The 11,408-nt window shown below is 56.1% G+C and overlaps 1 protein-coding gene across 7 annotated transcripts in view; it reads left to right on the top strand.

Annotated features, from left to right (window-relative positions):
• MGAT5B (alpha-1,6-mannosylglycoprotein 6-beta-N-acetylglucosaminyltransferase B) overlaps positions 1–11,384 on the top strand; it is an 80,617-nt gene extending 69,233 nt beyond the window's left edge. For 3 of the 7 annotated variants that reach the window (XM_077968851.1, XM_077968850.1, XM_077968853.1), the window contains 6 exons: positions 1,503–1,649; positions 1,832–1,948; positions 7,396–7,470; positions 8,849–9,105; positions 9,652–9,846; positions 9,961–11,384. In XM_077968851.1, coding sequence (XP_077824977.1) covers positions 1,503–1,649; positions 1,832–1,948; positions 7,396–7,470; positions 8,849–9,105; positions 9,652–9,846; positions 9,961–10,018 — 849 coding nt within the window. In that variant the 3' untranslated portion in view covers positions 10,019–11,384. 7 annotated transcript variants of the gene reach the window in all.
• Positions 11,385–11,408: the final 24 nt, after the last annotated feature.

The raw sequence follows: 11,408 nt of genomic DNA on the forward strand, positions 1-11,408 counted from the left end.
TTTAAATTTTTTGTAGAGATGGTGTCTTCCTACGTTACCCAGGCTGGTGTCAAACTCCTGGGCTCAAGCGACCCTACCACCTCGGCCTCTCAAATGTTGGGATTATGGATGTGAGCCACTGCACCTGACCCCAGGCCCTCTCTTGATCTCACCATAGCTTCTTTCCCAAAGCATCTTGGGTGTGTGTGTGTGTGTGTGTATGTGTGTGTGTGTGTTGGGGGCAGTGGAGATGCTCGTGTGCAGTGAATAACCCGAACAACCTCACAGAACAGCCTTGGATTCAGAATCATTTATTAAGTGCCTTCCAGGCCAGCCCTGTGCACTCCTAGCGCAGGTTACTTAAAAAATAATAATTTTGGCCAGGCACGGTGGTTCACGCCTGTAATCCCAGCACTTTGGGAGGCCGAGGTGGGTGGATCATGAGGTTAGGAGATCGAGACTGTCCTGGCCAACATGATGAAACCCTGTCTCTACTAAAATCCAGAAAAAAAAAAAAAAAGTTAGCTGGGCGTGGTGGCATGTGCCTATAGTCCCAGCTACTCAGGAGGGTGAGGCAGGGGAATTGCTTGAACCCAGGAGGCAGAGGTTACAGTGAGCTGAGATCATGCCACCATACTCCAGCCCAGTGACAGAGCAACACTCCATCTCAAAAAAAAAAAAAAAAAAAAAATTCAACTTTTAGTTTAGGTTTAAGGGGTACATATGCAGGCTTGTTACCTGGGTATATTGCATACTGCTGAGGTTTGGGATATGAAGGATCTTGTCACCCAGGTAGTGAGCGTAGTACCCAGCAGTTAATTCTTCAGTCTTTACCCCTTCCTCCTCCCCACTCCAGGAGTCCCCAGTGTCTGTTGCTGCCATCTTTATGCCCATGAGTACCCAATGTTTAGCTCCCACTTATAAGTGAGAATATGCGGTATTTGGTTCCTGTTCCTGCTTTAATTCACTTAGGATATTGGCTTCCTGCTGTATCCATATTGCTGAAAAGGACATGATGTTGTTCTTTTTTTAAATGTCTGCATAGTATTTTATGGTGTTTATGTACCATATTTTCTTTATGTAAGCCACCGTTGATGGGCACCTGCGTTGGTTCCATGTCTTTGCTATTGTGAATAGCCTCGCACAAGTTAGGTGCTGAATAAATGTTTTTGGGGTGAGTGAGTGAGGTTCCTGGAGGTCTCTTGTAGGTGCGGGCCTGCACCTTTCTCGGCTTGAAACCCTTGCTCTTCTCTTCCTCCCTCCAGAATCATAAATCATAGCCTGATAGAGCAAGAAGAGACTATTGATAATAGCTAATTAGACCCCTTATTTCACAAATGGGGAAACTGAGGCCCAGAGAGGGGAAGTGCTTGCCCGTGGCACAAGATGTTCTGGGCTGGCTTTTCTGGCCCAGCTGCCTCCTGTGAATATCCTGAAGCCTAACCTTGTCCCCGGCATCCTGGGGCTGACCGGGCTGTGCGGTGCAGCGCTTCCTAACTACCGTGTGCCTCTTGACTTTGCAGCTCTTCATCGGGTTTGGCTTCCCCTACGAGGGCCCCGCCCCCCTGGAGGCCATCGCCAATGGCTGCATCTTCCTGCAGTCCCGCTTCAGCCCACCCCACAGCTCCCTCAACCACGAGTTCTTCCGAGGCAAGCCCACCTCCAGAGAGGTGAGTGAAAAGCATCCTGGTCCCCAATCAGGAGGGGCCAGGACAGAGACCCCTGCAGGTCCTGGAAGAGGCAGACTGAGATGTGGGGCAAAAGGAGATAGGACAAGTGGATGGGGTACCTTCCTTTGTCCCTGCCCCACTGGCAGGCACAGGGGCAGCTGCTATCTCTGTACCCTTGCCAGGTGTTCTCCCAGCATCCCTACGCGGAGAACTTCATCGGCAAGCCCCACGTGTGGACAGTCGACTACAACAACTCAGAGGAGTTCGAAGCAGCCATCAAGGCCATCATGAGAACTCAGGTGAGAGCAGCTACATGCCGTCCAGACCACCACTAGTCCACACTGCTGGTCTTTACTCTGATTAGAAAACGGTGCCCCTCTGGGTGAGTTCAGACTTGCAGGCCTGGGTTGACAAAGGTGTCCATCCCTCCCCTGGTCAGACACAGCTCTGAGCCCCGGCATGTGGACTGGGGAGTGGAATGGGGGCCCCCATTCATCTACTCAGGTGTAATGTGTGGGGAAATGCCTTTGTGCAGTGAGCAACCTGCACAACCTTACATGGATTCGAGAGCCCTGGATCTCGAATTGTTTATGGAGCACTTTTGAGGGCCAGGTGCTAAGTGAGTGTTTTCACGATGAATGTGTGGAGGTTCTTTAAACTGCTGCAGGTGTGGGTTTGCAGCCTTTACCCAGCACATTTCAAAATATAATGTGCACACAGACCATCTGTTAAATGCAGGGCAACGCTTTGAGTAGCAAGGGGGTAGAACACCCTGGGTCTCCAGCGAACGTGGGTGCTGGTGTGTGTAGGTTCACATGTGTGGGCTGGGTGAGAGTGAGGAGGGGCTTGTGCCTGATGCTCATCTCCACAGTGGGCATGTTTGTGGCTTTTGAGCATGCCTTGTGCTTGGCTGATTCCTTCATTCTGGGGAGGCTCAGACCTCAGGCTGAGCAAAAATAATCGCTCCAGGCCAGGCATGGTGGCTCATGCCTGTAATCCAGCACTTTGGGAGGCTGAGGCGGGCAGATCACTTGAGGCCAGGAGTTTGAGAGCAGCCTGGCCAACATGGCAGGTTTCTCAAAGTCAGGGGCTGTCTGAGATTGGATTCCTCCAGGAAGTAACATGAAAACAGGAATTTCAGCAGTAGCTTATTTGGGAGGCAACCCCAGGAAGCAGGTGCCAGGTGAGGCAGGGTGGGTATCAGCAGGTGGCACCTGGAGCTCATCACCACGGGGGCCTCTGTGAGATGGGGTAGGTCACATCCCAGAGCTGTCCTGCCCGAGGAGAAGGAGGCTAGGGTAGGTATCCTCCTCTTCCCATCCATCTGTGGCTGAGGGTGGCGCCTGGGATGCCAGTTCCTGACACTTTTGACCCGCACATGGATGGGCTCAGCAGGCCAGAGACAGCCCTGAGGTGGAGTCACAGGTGACTGAGGGTGGGGCGCTGATGGTCCTGCTGCAGGGAGAGGTTGTGTGACCTTGTAATGCTGGGTCCTAGCAAAGCACCGGCCTAGACAGAGTGGGGAGGGATAAAAAGCTCCCTTGCTAGCTCTCAACCCAGTGTTGTCCCCTGTCCTGGGCTGGTGGCTTAAGTTCTGGCAAGGCCTTATAGAGCACAAACAAATAGAGGCCAGGTACAGGGGCTCACACCTGTAATCTCTGCACTTTGGGAGGCTGAAGTGGGCGGATCACTTGAGGCCAGGAGTTCGAGACCAGCCTGGCCAACATGGTGAAACCCCATCTCTACTAAAAATACAAAAAAAAAAAATTTAGACAGGTGTGGTGGCACACGACTGTGATCCTAACCACTCAGGAGGCTGAGGCAGGAGAATCGCTTGAACCTGGGAGGTACAGGTTACAGTGAGCCAAGATCATACCACTGCACTCCAGCTTGTGTGTCAGAGCAAGACTCCGTCTCAAAAAATTTTTAAAAAGACCAATAGGAACTTGGCCCCTCGGCCACGCCCTAGGAAGAGGGCCAGGTATTTGACTGGTACCAGTTCATAGGCTTAAATGGGGCTAGAAGTACCAGTGCCAGGAAGGAGGCCTTAGGTAGGGACCTCAGTGCATAGGAAAGAAGATTGAAGGGGGTTAACTGACTAATTTTACTGCTGGAAACTGACCAACCCCAGCCCACTGCATGGGGAAGCTGGCAGCAAGGTGCACAGGTAGTGAAGGGGGCTCCTCCCACCCCACAGTCTCCTCCTGCTCCTTCTCCCCACTTCTCCACCCACCTGCCTCTGCTCTCCTCCCTCTCCCCTCCCATTGCAAACCAATCCTCCAAGGCTTCTCCTACAGAGGGGCTTGAGCAAGGCTGGGGAGGAGGACTACATAGACTTTTCCAATGTGGGGAGCAGGGTTGGCCCAACCTCCAAGACTCATTGTTGAGCTGAATGAGGAAGACACTCCACCCTGTGGATAACTTGCCTCCTGGAGGCCCAGAAAGCAGGGTCAGGGGAGGGCTGTGTGCATGAAGGTGCTGGGATAGTCACAGGTATTTCTGGTTGGACACATAAGAAATTGACAACTGGGGGAAGGACTGAGTGTCTGGGGTGAGAGGAAACTTCCCTTTCATTGCTTTCCTGTTTGATTTCTTTTTTTTTACATGAACATCTGTTTAATTTTGTTAATTAATTAAAAAATAACAATTACAAAGGGATTAAGGAAGCAAGGTATTGCAAATCCGACCAGCTGAGACTTGTGCCGGGCCCCAAACCAGCCGAGGCCCCTCTGCCTTCAGGCCCCTCCTTTCTGTGGGCCCCACCCCTCCGCATAACAGTTCACCCCGTCTTACCTCACAGCAACTCAAAAACGTTCATGTGCCCAAGAGTCACCCAGGGGAGGGGCTTAAATGCAGATTCTCGAGTCCATCCCGCACCTTCCCATTTAATAGGACCCAGCTTTGCGTGGGAATCTGCATTTTAAATAAGAACTCTGGGTAATTCTAATAATCCCATTTTATTATTTTTTAAAAATATTCTTTTTATATTATTTGAATAGAGATGGGGTGGGGGGGGGCGTGTCTCACTTTGTTGCCCAGGCCAGTCTCGAACTCCTGGGCACAAGCGATCCGCCCGCCTCGGCCTCCAAAAGTGCAAGGATTACAGGCGTGAGCCACCATGCCCGGCCTAATAATTCTATTTTAGAAAACAGGTTTAGGGCCAGCTGGTGGAGGCTGAGAGCAAATGAGGGCCGCCATCAGGGGGAGTGGCTTGTTCAGCAAGTCCTGTGGCCTTTTACAGGGAAAGGGAGGGAGGAGCGGCCAGGATGGGGAGAAAGAGGTGAGAAGAGGAGGTGAGAAGAGGGAGATCTAACACACAGCCCAGCCAGCCCCCGGCCTGACAGCCATGGAAAACCAGGGCCCGGCACCCCTTCTGTGTCTCTGCACCTCCCCGGCTTTGCCTGTGGGCATCTCTGTGTCCACAGCAAGGCCATTCAAGGTGATGCCAACACCGGCCTCCGCCGCACCCCTCCCTGCTGTTATTCCCGCAGGCCAGCAGTTCCCAGGCAGGACCAGCACCTGTCACTCTGTCAAGACTGATGAGGGTGCACACCTGTAATTAGATCTAATGGGGGTGATTTCTAGGCCAGGCAGGCTGGCTCCTCCGGCAGGAGATTCGTGGCAGGCAGAATGTCATCCCTGGCTGTGAGTGTTCGCTTCACACAGGGACCTTTGAATTACCTTATGACAAGAGCTTCAGACACAGGAGCGAGAGTAACTCAGAGATCTGCTGTCATGGAGAGGGGGAGCGGCACTTGGAGGGGAAAGCTCTTCTCTGGGGAGTTTTATTTATAACCTGGGAGTGAAGCCTTGTCCCTGCAAGACCCCCAGAAGTGTGTGGGGCTCAGAGGCTCCCAGGACTTTGTTATGAGTATTTAGGGAACCAGCTGGGGCAGCAACTGGCTGCCAGGGTCTTCTTGGGCCATCAGCTTGGGAACGAGAGCAGGTCGGGACAGGGCTGTGCAGAGCATGGGGCTTCAAGGCTGGGCTGAGGATGGGACCTGCAGATTCTCCAGGACTTCGAAGTTGCCCCAGTGTTAAGAATACCCGTGCACAGTGCCGGGGGAAGTCAGTGCTGGGGCAATGTCCGGCTTCAAGGACATCGGTGACTGCTGCTTCCCTGGGACCCTTGAGTGTCAGGAATGTCCCCTTGGCCAGAGGCCCCAGGACGGGTCTCCTAAGAAACACAGGAAGCAAGACGGAGCTTGGCACAATTGCACTTTCTAGCACCACCCAACGCCAATGAGGAAGAAAGGAGGTGGTTGCAGGCTTGAATCAAACAGTTAGATTTCACCCACTGGCTAAAGACAGGAAAGTGGCCTCATTAGGAGATGGGCTGGGCCAGGTCAGGTGCCACCAGACATGTTGGGGTGGGGAGGTTGAAGGCTAAAACAGACCTTTCTCTGAGTCTGGGATGGCTCCTTCCTGGGTCCTGACCGCTGCCCCTGCCCTTCCAGGTAGGTGATTTCCCCCACAGTGCGCCGCGCTGGGCCTGAGAAGGTTAATGGAACAGGAAGGGGTTGGTTGATTAAGAAGTGGGGGGAGGCAAGAGTACCCCCTTACTCCTCTGTCACCTCTTCCCTCCATTTCCCTGGCTTCTTGGACCCCAATTACTCCATGCATCTGCCCACACGACAGGTTGCTGTGTGACTATTAGATATTTATTTATTTATTTTTGAGACAGAGTCTCGTTGTCACCCAGGCTGGGGTTTCACTAGTACAGTCTCGGCTCACTGCAACCTCCGCCTCCCAGGTTCAAGCGATTCTCCTGCCTCAGACTCCTAAGTAGCTGGGATTACAGGCACCTGCCACCATGCCCAGCTAATTTTTTTTGTAGTTTCAGTGGAGCCGGGTTTCACCATGTTGGCCAGGCTGGTCTCGAACTCCTGACCTCAGGCAATCCGCCCGCCTCGGCCTCCCAAAGTGCTGGGATTACAGGTGTGAGCCACCATGCCTGGATGACTATTAGATATTTAGACAGACAGCCCGTGGTCTCTGTTTGGGGGTTTGTGCCTGTGGGGGCAGGGCACTTTGCAAATGTCATCTCATTCCCGCCGACTGGGAGATGTCCCTATGTTCCTCTGCATGAACGTCCCATGTCTTGGGCAGGATACAGGCAGAGCTGGGGATGCCTTTTCATTCCATGGCTATTTCCTGAGCACCCACTGTATGCCAGGTACTGTGCCAGGCACCGGGGATTCAAAGTGAACAAGCCGTAGTCCCCACCCTCAAGGGGTTCATAAGTTCACGAGAGACATGAGGAATAAACAGGAGACAACACAGGGGCTCATTCTGTGCTGGGGGAAGTCTGGGGTGCTGGGAGCCACCACGGAAAGTGTTCCTGTAACAGGAGTGGGGGTGGGGTTCAGGGAAAGCTCCCTGGAGCCGGTGATGCCTGAGAGGGTGGGTGGGCTGTGGGAAGAGGAGGTGTCAAAGCCCAGGAGGGGACAGAGTATGAGCTTTATCCCCAGTGCAGTTGGGACCAGGACCTGGGAGGGGCGGGGAGGGATGAGGCTGGGCCTCGTGGGTCCTGAGCCTGAGTCCTGGAGGGTCTCATACTGGAGGGTATGTGGGGAACAGGGACTCTGAGCTGGGCGGAAGGGCCAGGTGGATGGGGTGGTCACCTCCCTGGGCATGGCACAGGATATGAGAGCCCACCAGACCTCCACTCCCAAGGCTGAGCATGGCAGGGCCCCCAACAGCTGGGCCTCCTCCCACGCTATGTGTCTTCCCGTCCCTCCCACAGGTAGACCCCTACCTACCCTATGAGTACACCTGCGAGGGGATGCTGGAGCGGATCCACGCCTATATCCAGCACCAGGTCAGTGAGCCCTCTGGTCTCTGCCCCAGATCCCGTCAGACCAGAGGAGGGGGCTGAGCCAGCTTCATTGTCTGCCCAGGGACCTGCACCCGTGAAGTCATCCAGCTCCCTGCTCCCTCCTCCAGCCTGTCCAGTCTGTTTTCCCAGAGTTCCCTCAGGGCTGGAGACAGGCAGGCCTGACTGCGGGTGTAGAAAGCAGCACTGCTCGGGGCACCCCTGCCCGGGGCCCAACTTTAGAGCTGAGCTCCATGGCACTAACAGAAACACAAAGACTTTCATTCTTAGAAAACAGTGGTTGGAAAGTCTGGTAACCGATTGGGATTTGGTAACTGGGAAGTGAAGATCCCCGGACTCCCCACCCACCCGCTAAGGATGGCAGTGAGACTGGAACAGGAGATTGGGATCTCTGCCCTGAGAAACCAAGGACAGCCCCACGGTTTCGAAAGCTCGGCTACCCCAGCCCCCCAAGGGAGCACCCGGGCAGGCAGCTGTCCCAGGAGTACACTCCTTTCTCCTCCCATGGGTGCTCAGAGTGCCTGGAAGTAGTGGGTGAGAAGGAGGATGTGCCCTATTCCTGGGGAGTCCTGGCCCCCCACTACATCCTGGTGGGTCTAAGCCACCGTGAGGGCTGCCGGTGGCCCAGATGGAGCGCGGCTCTGCAGGTTCCAGGTCTCCAGGGTGATGCCTGGGGTGGGCCTTGGGCTCGGGGGCCCTGGGGCAGGTGGCTGTATGGCTGTGAGAAATTTCCACGGATAGCGCGTGGCCTCCCTTTCCATCTTGTTGGCCCCACCAGTGTTAGGGGCCGGGAGAGTCTGGTTCTCCCCTGTCCCTTTACAGATGGGAATACCGAGGCCCCCAGAAGGGAGAGCGTGTTCAGGTGACGGGGTGAGGGTCAGGGCCGTGGCCAGAACCCAGGACTGAACCCAGACAGGAAACTCACAGGAAGGCATTCGTGGGGCCCTCCGACCCCTGGAGTTGAACCCTGCAGGGAGAGCCTCACGGTCAGCCTGGGGCCGTGTCCCCATGGAGGGCAGGGCTCGTGGGCCCCAGAGTAGAAACCCCAGCCTGACCTGAGCGTCGAGGCTGCTCCAGGGCAGACAGGATGCAGAGGGCCCTGAATCCAAGTGCTGTTCTGCCATCCAACCCCAAGGCCCTGGGCAGGTGCTGTGACCTCTGAACCTCTATAATTCCTGTAAGCGATCTGGAGACATGAGTGTCCATGAGAAGTAAATGAAATAATGCAGGTAAAGCTACCCGGTATTCAGTAAGCGCCCAATAGTGGTGGCTCATACTGGCATGGCAGGGCCACACCTTCAGGTGTCTCCCAGGCACACCTGGGTCACATTTCCCCGCCCTAACACTGCTCTCCTTCTTGTAGGACTTCTGTGTAGCTCCAGGCCCTGCCCTGCCAGGGGCCCACACCCCGCAGAGCCCCTTTGTCCTGGCCCCCAATGCCACCCACCTCGAGTGGGCTCAGAACGCCAGCTTGGCCCCTGCGGCCTGGCCCCCTGCACACTCCCTGCGGGCCTGGCTGGCCACACCTGGGAGGGCCTGCACCGACACCTGCCTGGACCACGGGTTGATCTGTGAGCCCTCCTTCTTCCCCTTCCTCAACAGCCAGGACGCCTTCCTCAAGTGAGTGTGCCCCCCACCCAGCCCCTATCCTCAGTGGCCCAGCCGGGCTCACTGAGAGCTCTCACACCTAGAACCGGCCCTCAGCCCTGCCAGTCGGGGGGATTTAATGCTTTCCAATGAGTCAGGAAGGATCCAGAAGGGATCCTCCAGGCCATTATCCAGGTCACTGCTGCCCTACTCTTGGCCAAGCCCTAAACTACCAGGGAAAGCTCCTTCCAGTGCCTGCCGTCTTCCACCCACTCAGCCGCCTACACATCCTATTTGGGCATTGTCCTATCCCAGACCATGAAAACTGTCCCGGGTGCTCCTCCTACTGGGGCTGCCTGGGTCCCCAGCCCCTCCAGGCCAGGCCCCTCTCTTCTCCAGGGGTCCCTGGGTAGCACATGGGATAAAGGAGCCGTAACACATCTCCTTACCCAGTCTGGGATGGGGATGGGCCAGAGAAGTGGGGCAGGCGGGTCTAGGCTCGGGGCAGCCCCTACCCTGCCCCAGCCCTTCTGCCCAAGTGACCAACGCTGAGTGACGGTGCTGTGCGGTGCCTGCCAGGCTGCAGGTGCCCTGTGACAGCACCGAATCGGAGATGAACCACCTGTACCCGGCCTTCGCCCAGCCCGGCCAGGAGTGCTACCTGCAGAAGGACCCTCTGCTCTTCAGCTGTGCCGGCTCCAACACCAAGTACCGCCGGCTCTGCCCGTGCCGCGACTTCCGCAAAGGCCAGGTGGCCTTGTGCCAGGGCTGTCTGTGAGTCCACCTCTGCCGCCCTGCCTGGCACCCATGCTGGCTCTCTCCTGCCACAGGAGAAAGCACCAGCAGGTTCTGAGCTCCGGCTGCTTGTCCTTCTTGCAACCCCTCCAGGCCGGAGCTTCCTTCCTTAGCCAGGAAGCTGGCAGAGGAGAGCCGTGCACAGGAATAGGAGGAGGCAGCACGCTGAGCCCCTGGGACCTCCCAGGCAGGCTCCTGGTTCTCTCCTGGGGACTCACGGCAGCATCATGGCCAAGAAGATGTCGGACTACTCAGAGTCCTCATGGCCCAGGAGCAGGTGGTCGGAGGCCCCTGGCTTTGTGCAAGGCCAGATCTGGGCCAGATGGTGAAAGGGGCCCAGTCATTCTTGGGCCCAGGATGGGGCCTCTAGACTTGCAAGGGAGAGGAGCAGGGACCAGACTGCCCTGTGGTCCCTGAAGGGTCCAAGGAGGGGCCCTCCCCATGGCCCTGGAGAGCAGGCCTGGGTGGTACCTGCTCCAGGCAGGGAAACTGGGGGCTCGCCCTCCTCCTAAGAGGGAAGCCAGGCACACAGGGCCCACTGGTGTTTGGGATGTGGACAGAGGGGCAGGGGGCTGGGAGAAGGCTAAGCTGAGGAGTCCTGTTTGTGCCTCCCCTTAGCCCCTTCCCTCCTGATTTCCCGATTCCCCCACCCTCCTTCTACACTTGAGGACCACAGTTGGGGGTGCAGGAACCACCCAAACCCTAGTTAAATTGTTTCTCTCTCCTGCTTGTTCTAACCCTTTTCACTCTGGGCTTCTCCCAAAACCCATCCCGGCATGACCTGTGACTGACTCCAGACGGTGGATTTGTTCCAAAGCCTCAATCCCTACCCCCTCCAAGGGGCAGGTTTCCACCCCAGCCTCAGAGAATGGGCTCTGGGACCCCCGCCCGGGGGTGGCCTTCATGCACCAGGCACTTCCACAGGTGCTGACTCCCCAACTCCCCAGCATCTTTTGCAGACGAGGGCTTGGGATGGAGCCTTAGCCCCATGGTACGCCCTGCCCAGTTTCCAGTTGCCCTGTGTGCTTACCCCAGATAACCTCCCAGCCCATCAGTGCTGAGTCCTCATCCCTACCTCCAGCTTCCTCCGGCCTCAAACGGCCTCCAGATCTAGCCGTCCTTCTCCGAGTGGCATGCCTGCCCCGGGATGCCCCCTGTTCCTCCCCCCATGCCCAGAGCCCCGCCTGCCTCAGCGGGTCAGGCCTTCAGAACACTGCCACCCACCCAGTTTTATAATCCTGCTCCCACCCACCAACCTAGGCCTGCTCCTCCGCCCTTCCCAGGAGGCAGCCCCGGGATGCTGAGAGTTGGTGGAGGGGCGAGGCTGGACACTTCCCACGGGAGTCCCCTCCAGACATGGCTGGCCCCTGCAGCCGCAGAAACCACGATGGCAAAAAAAACTCATTGGTTCCCAAGGACTAACTTGTGGGGGAAAGCAATAGAGACACTCTTTTTCTCTCTTTTTTTAAAGATTTATTTCTTGAAATAATAAATATTTTATTGGGATGTGAGATGCAGAAGAGGAACTGTGCTGATTCTCA

The sequence above is a fragment of the Macaca mulatta genome, chromosome 16 (assembly GCF_049350105.2).
Source record: "Macaca mulatta isolate MMU2019108-1 chromosome 16, T2T-MMU8v2.0, whole genome shotgun sequence".
Taxonomy (NCBI): Eukaryota; Metazoa; Chordata; class Mammalia; order Primates; family Cercopithecidae; genus Macaca; species Macaca mulatta.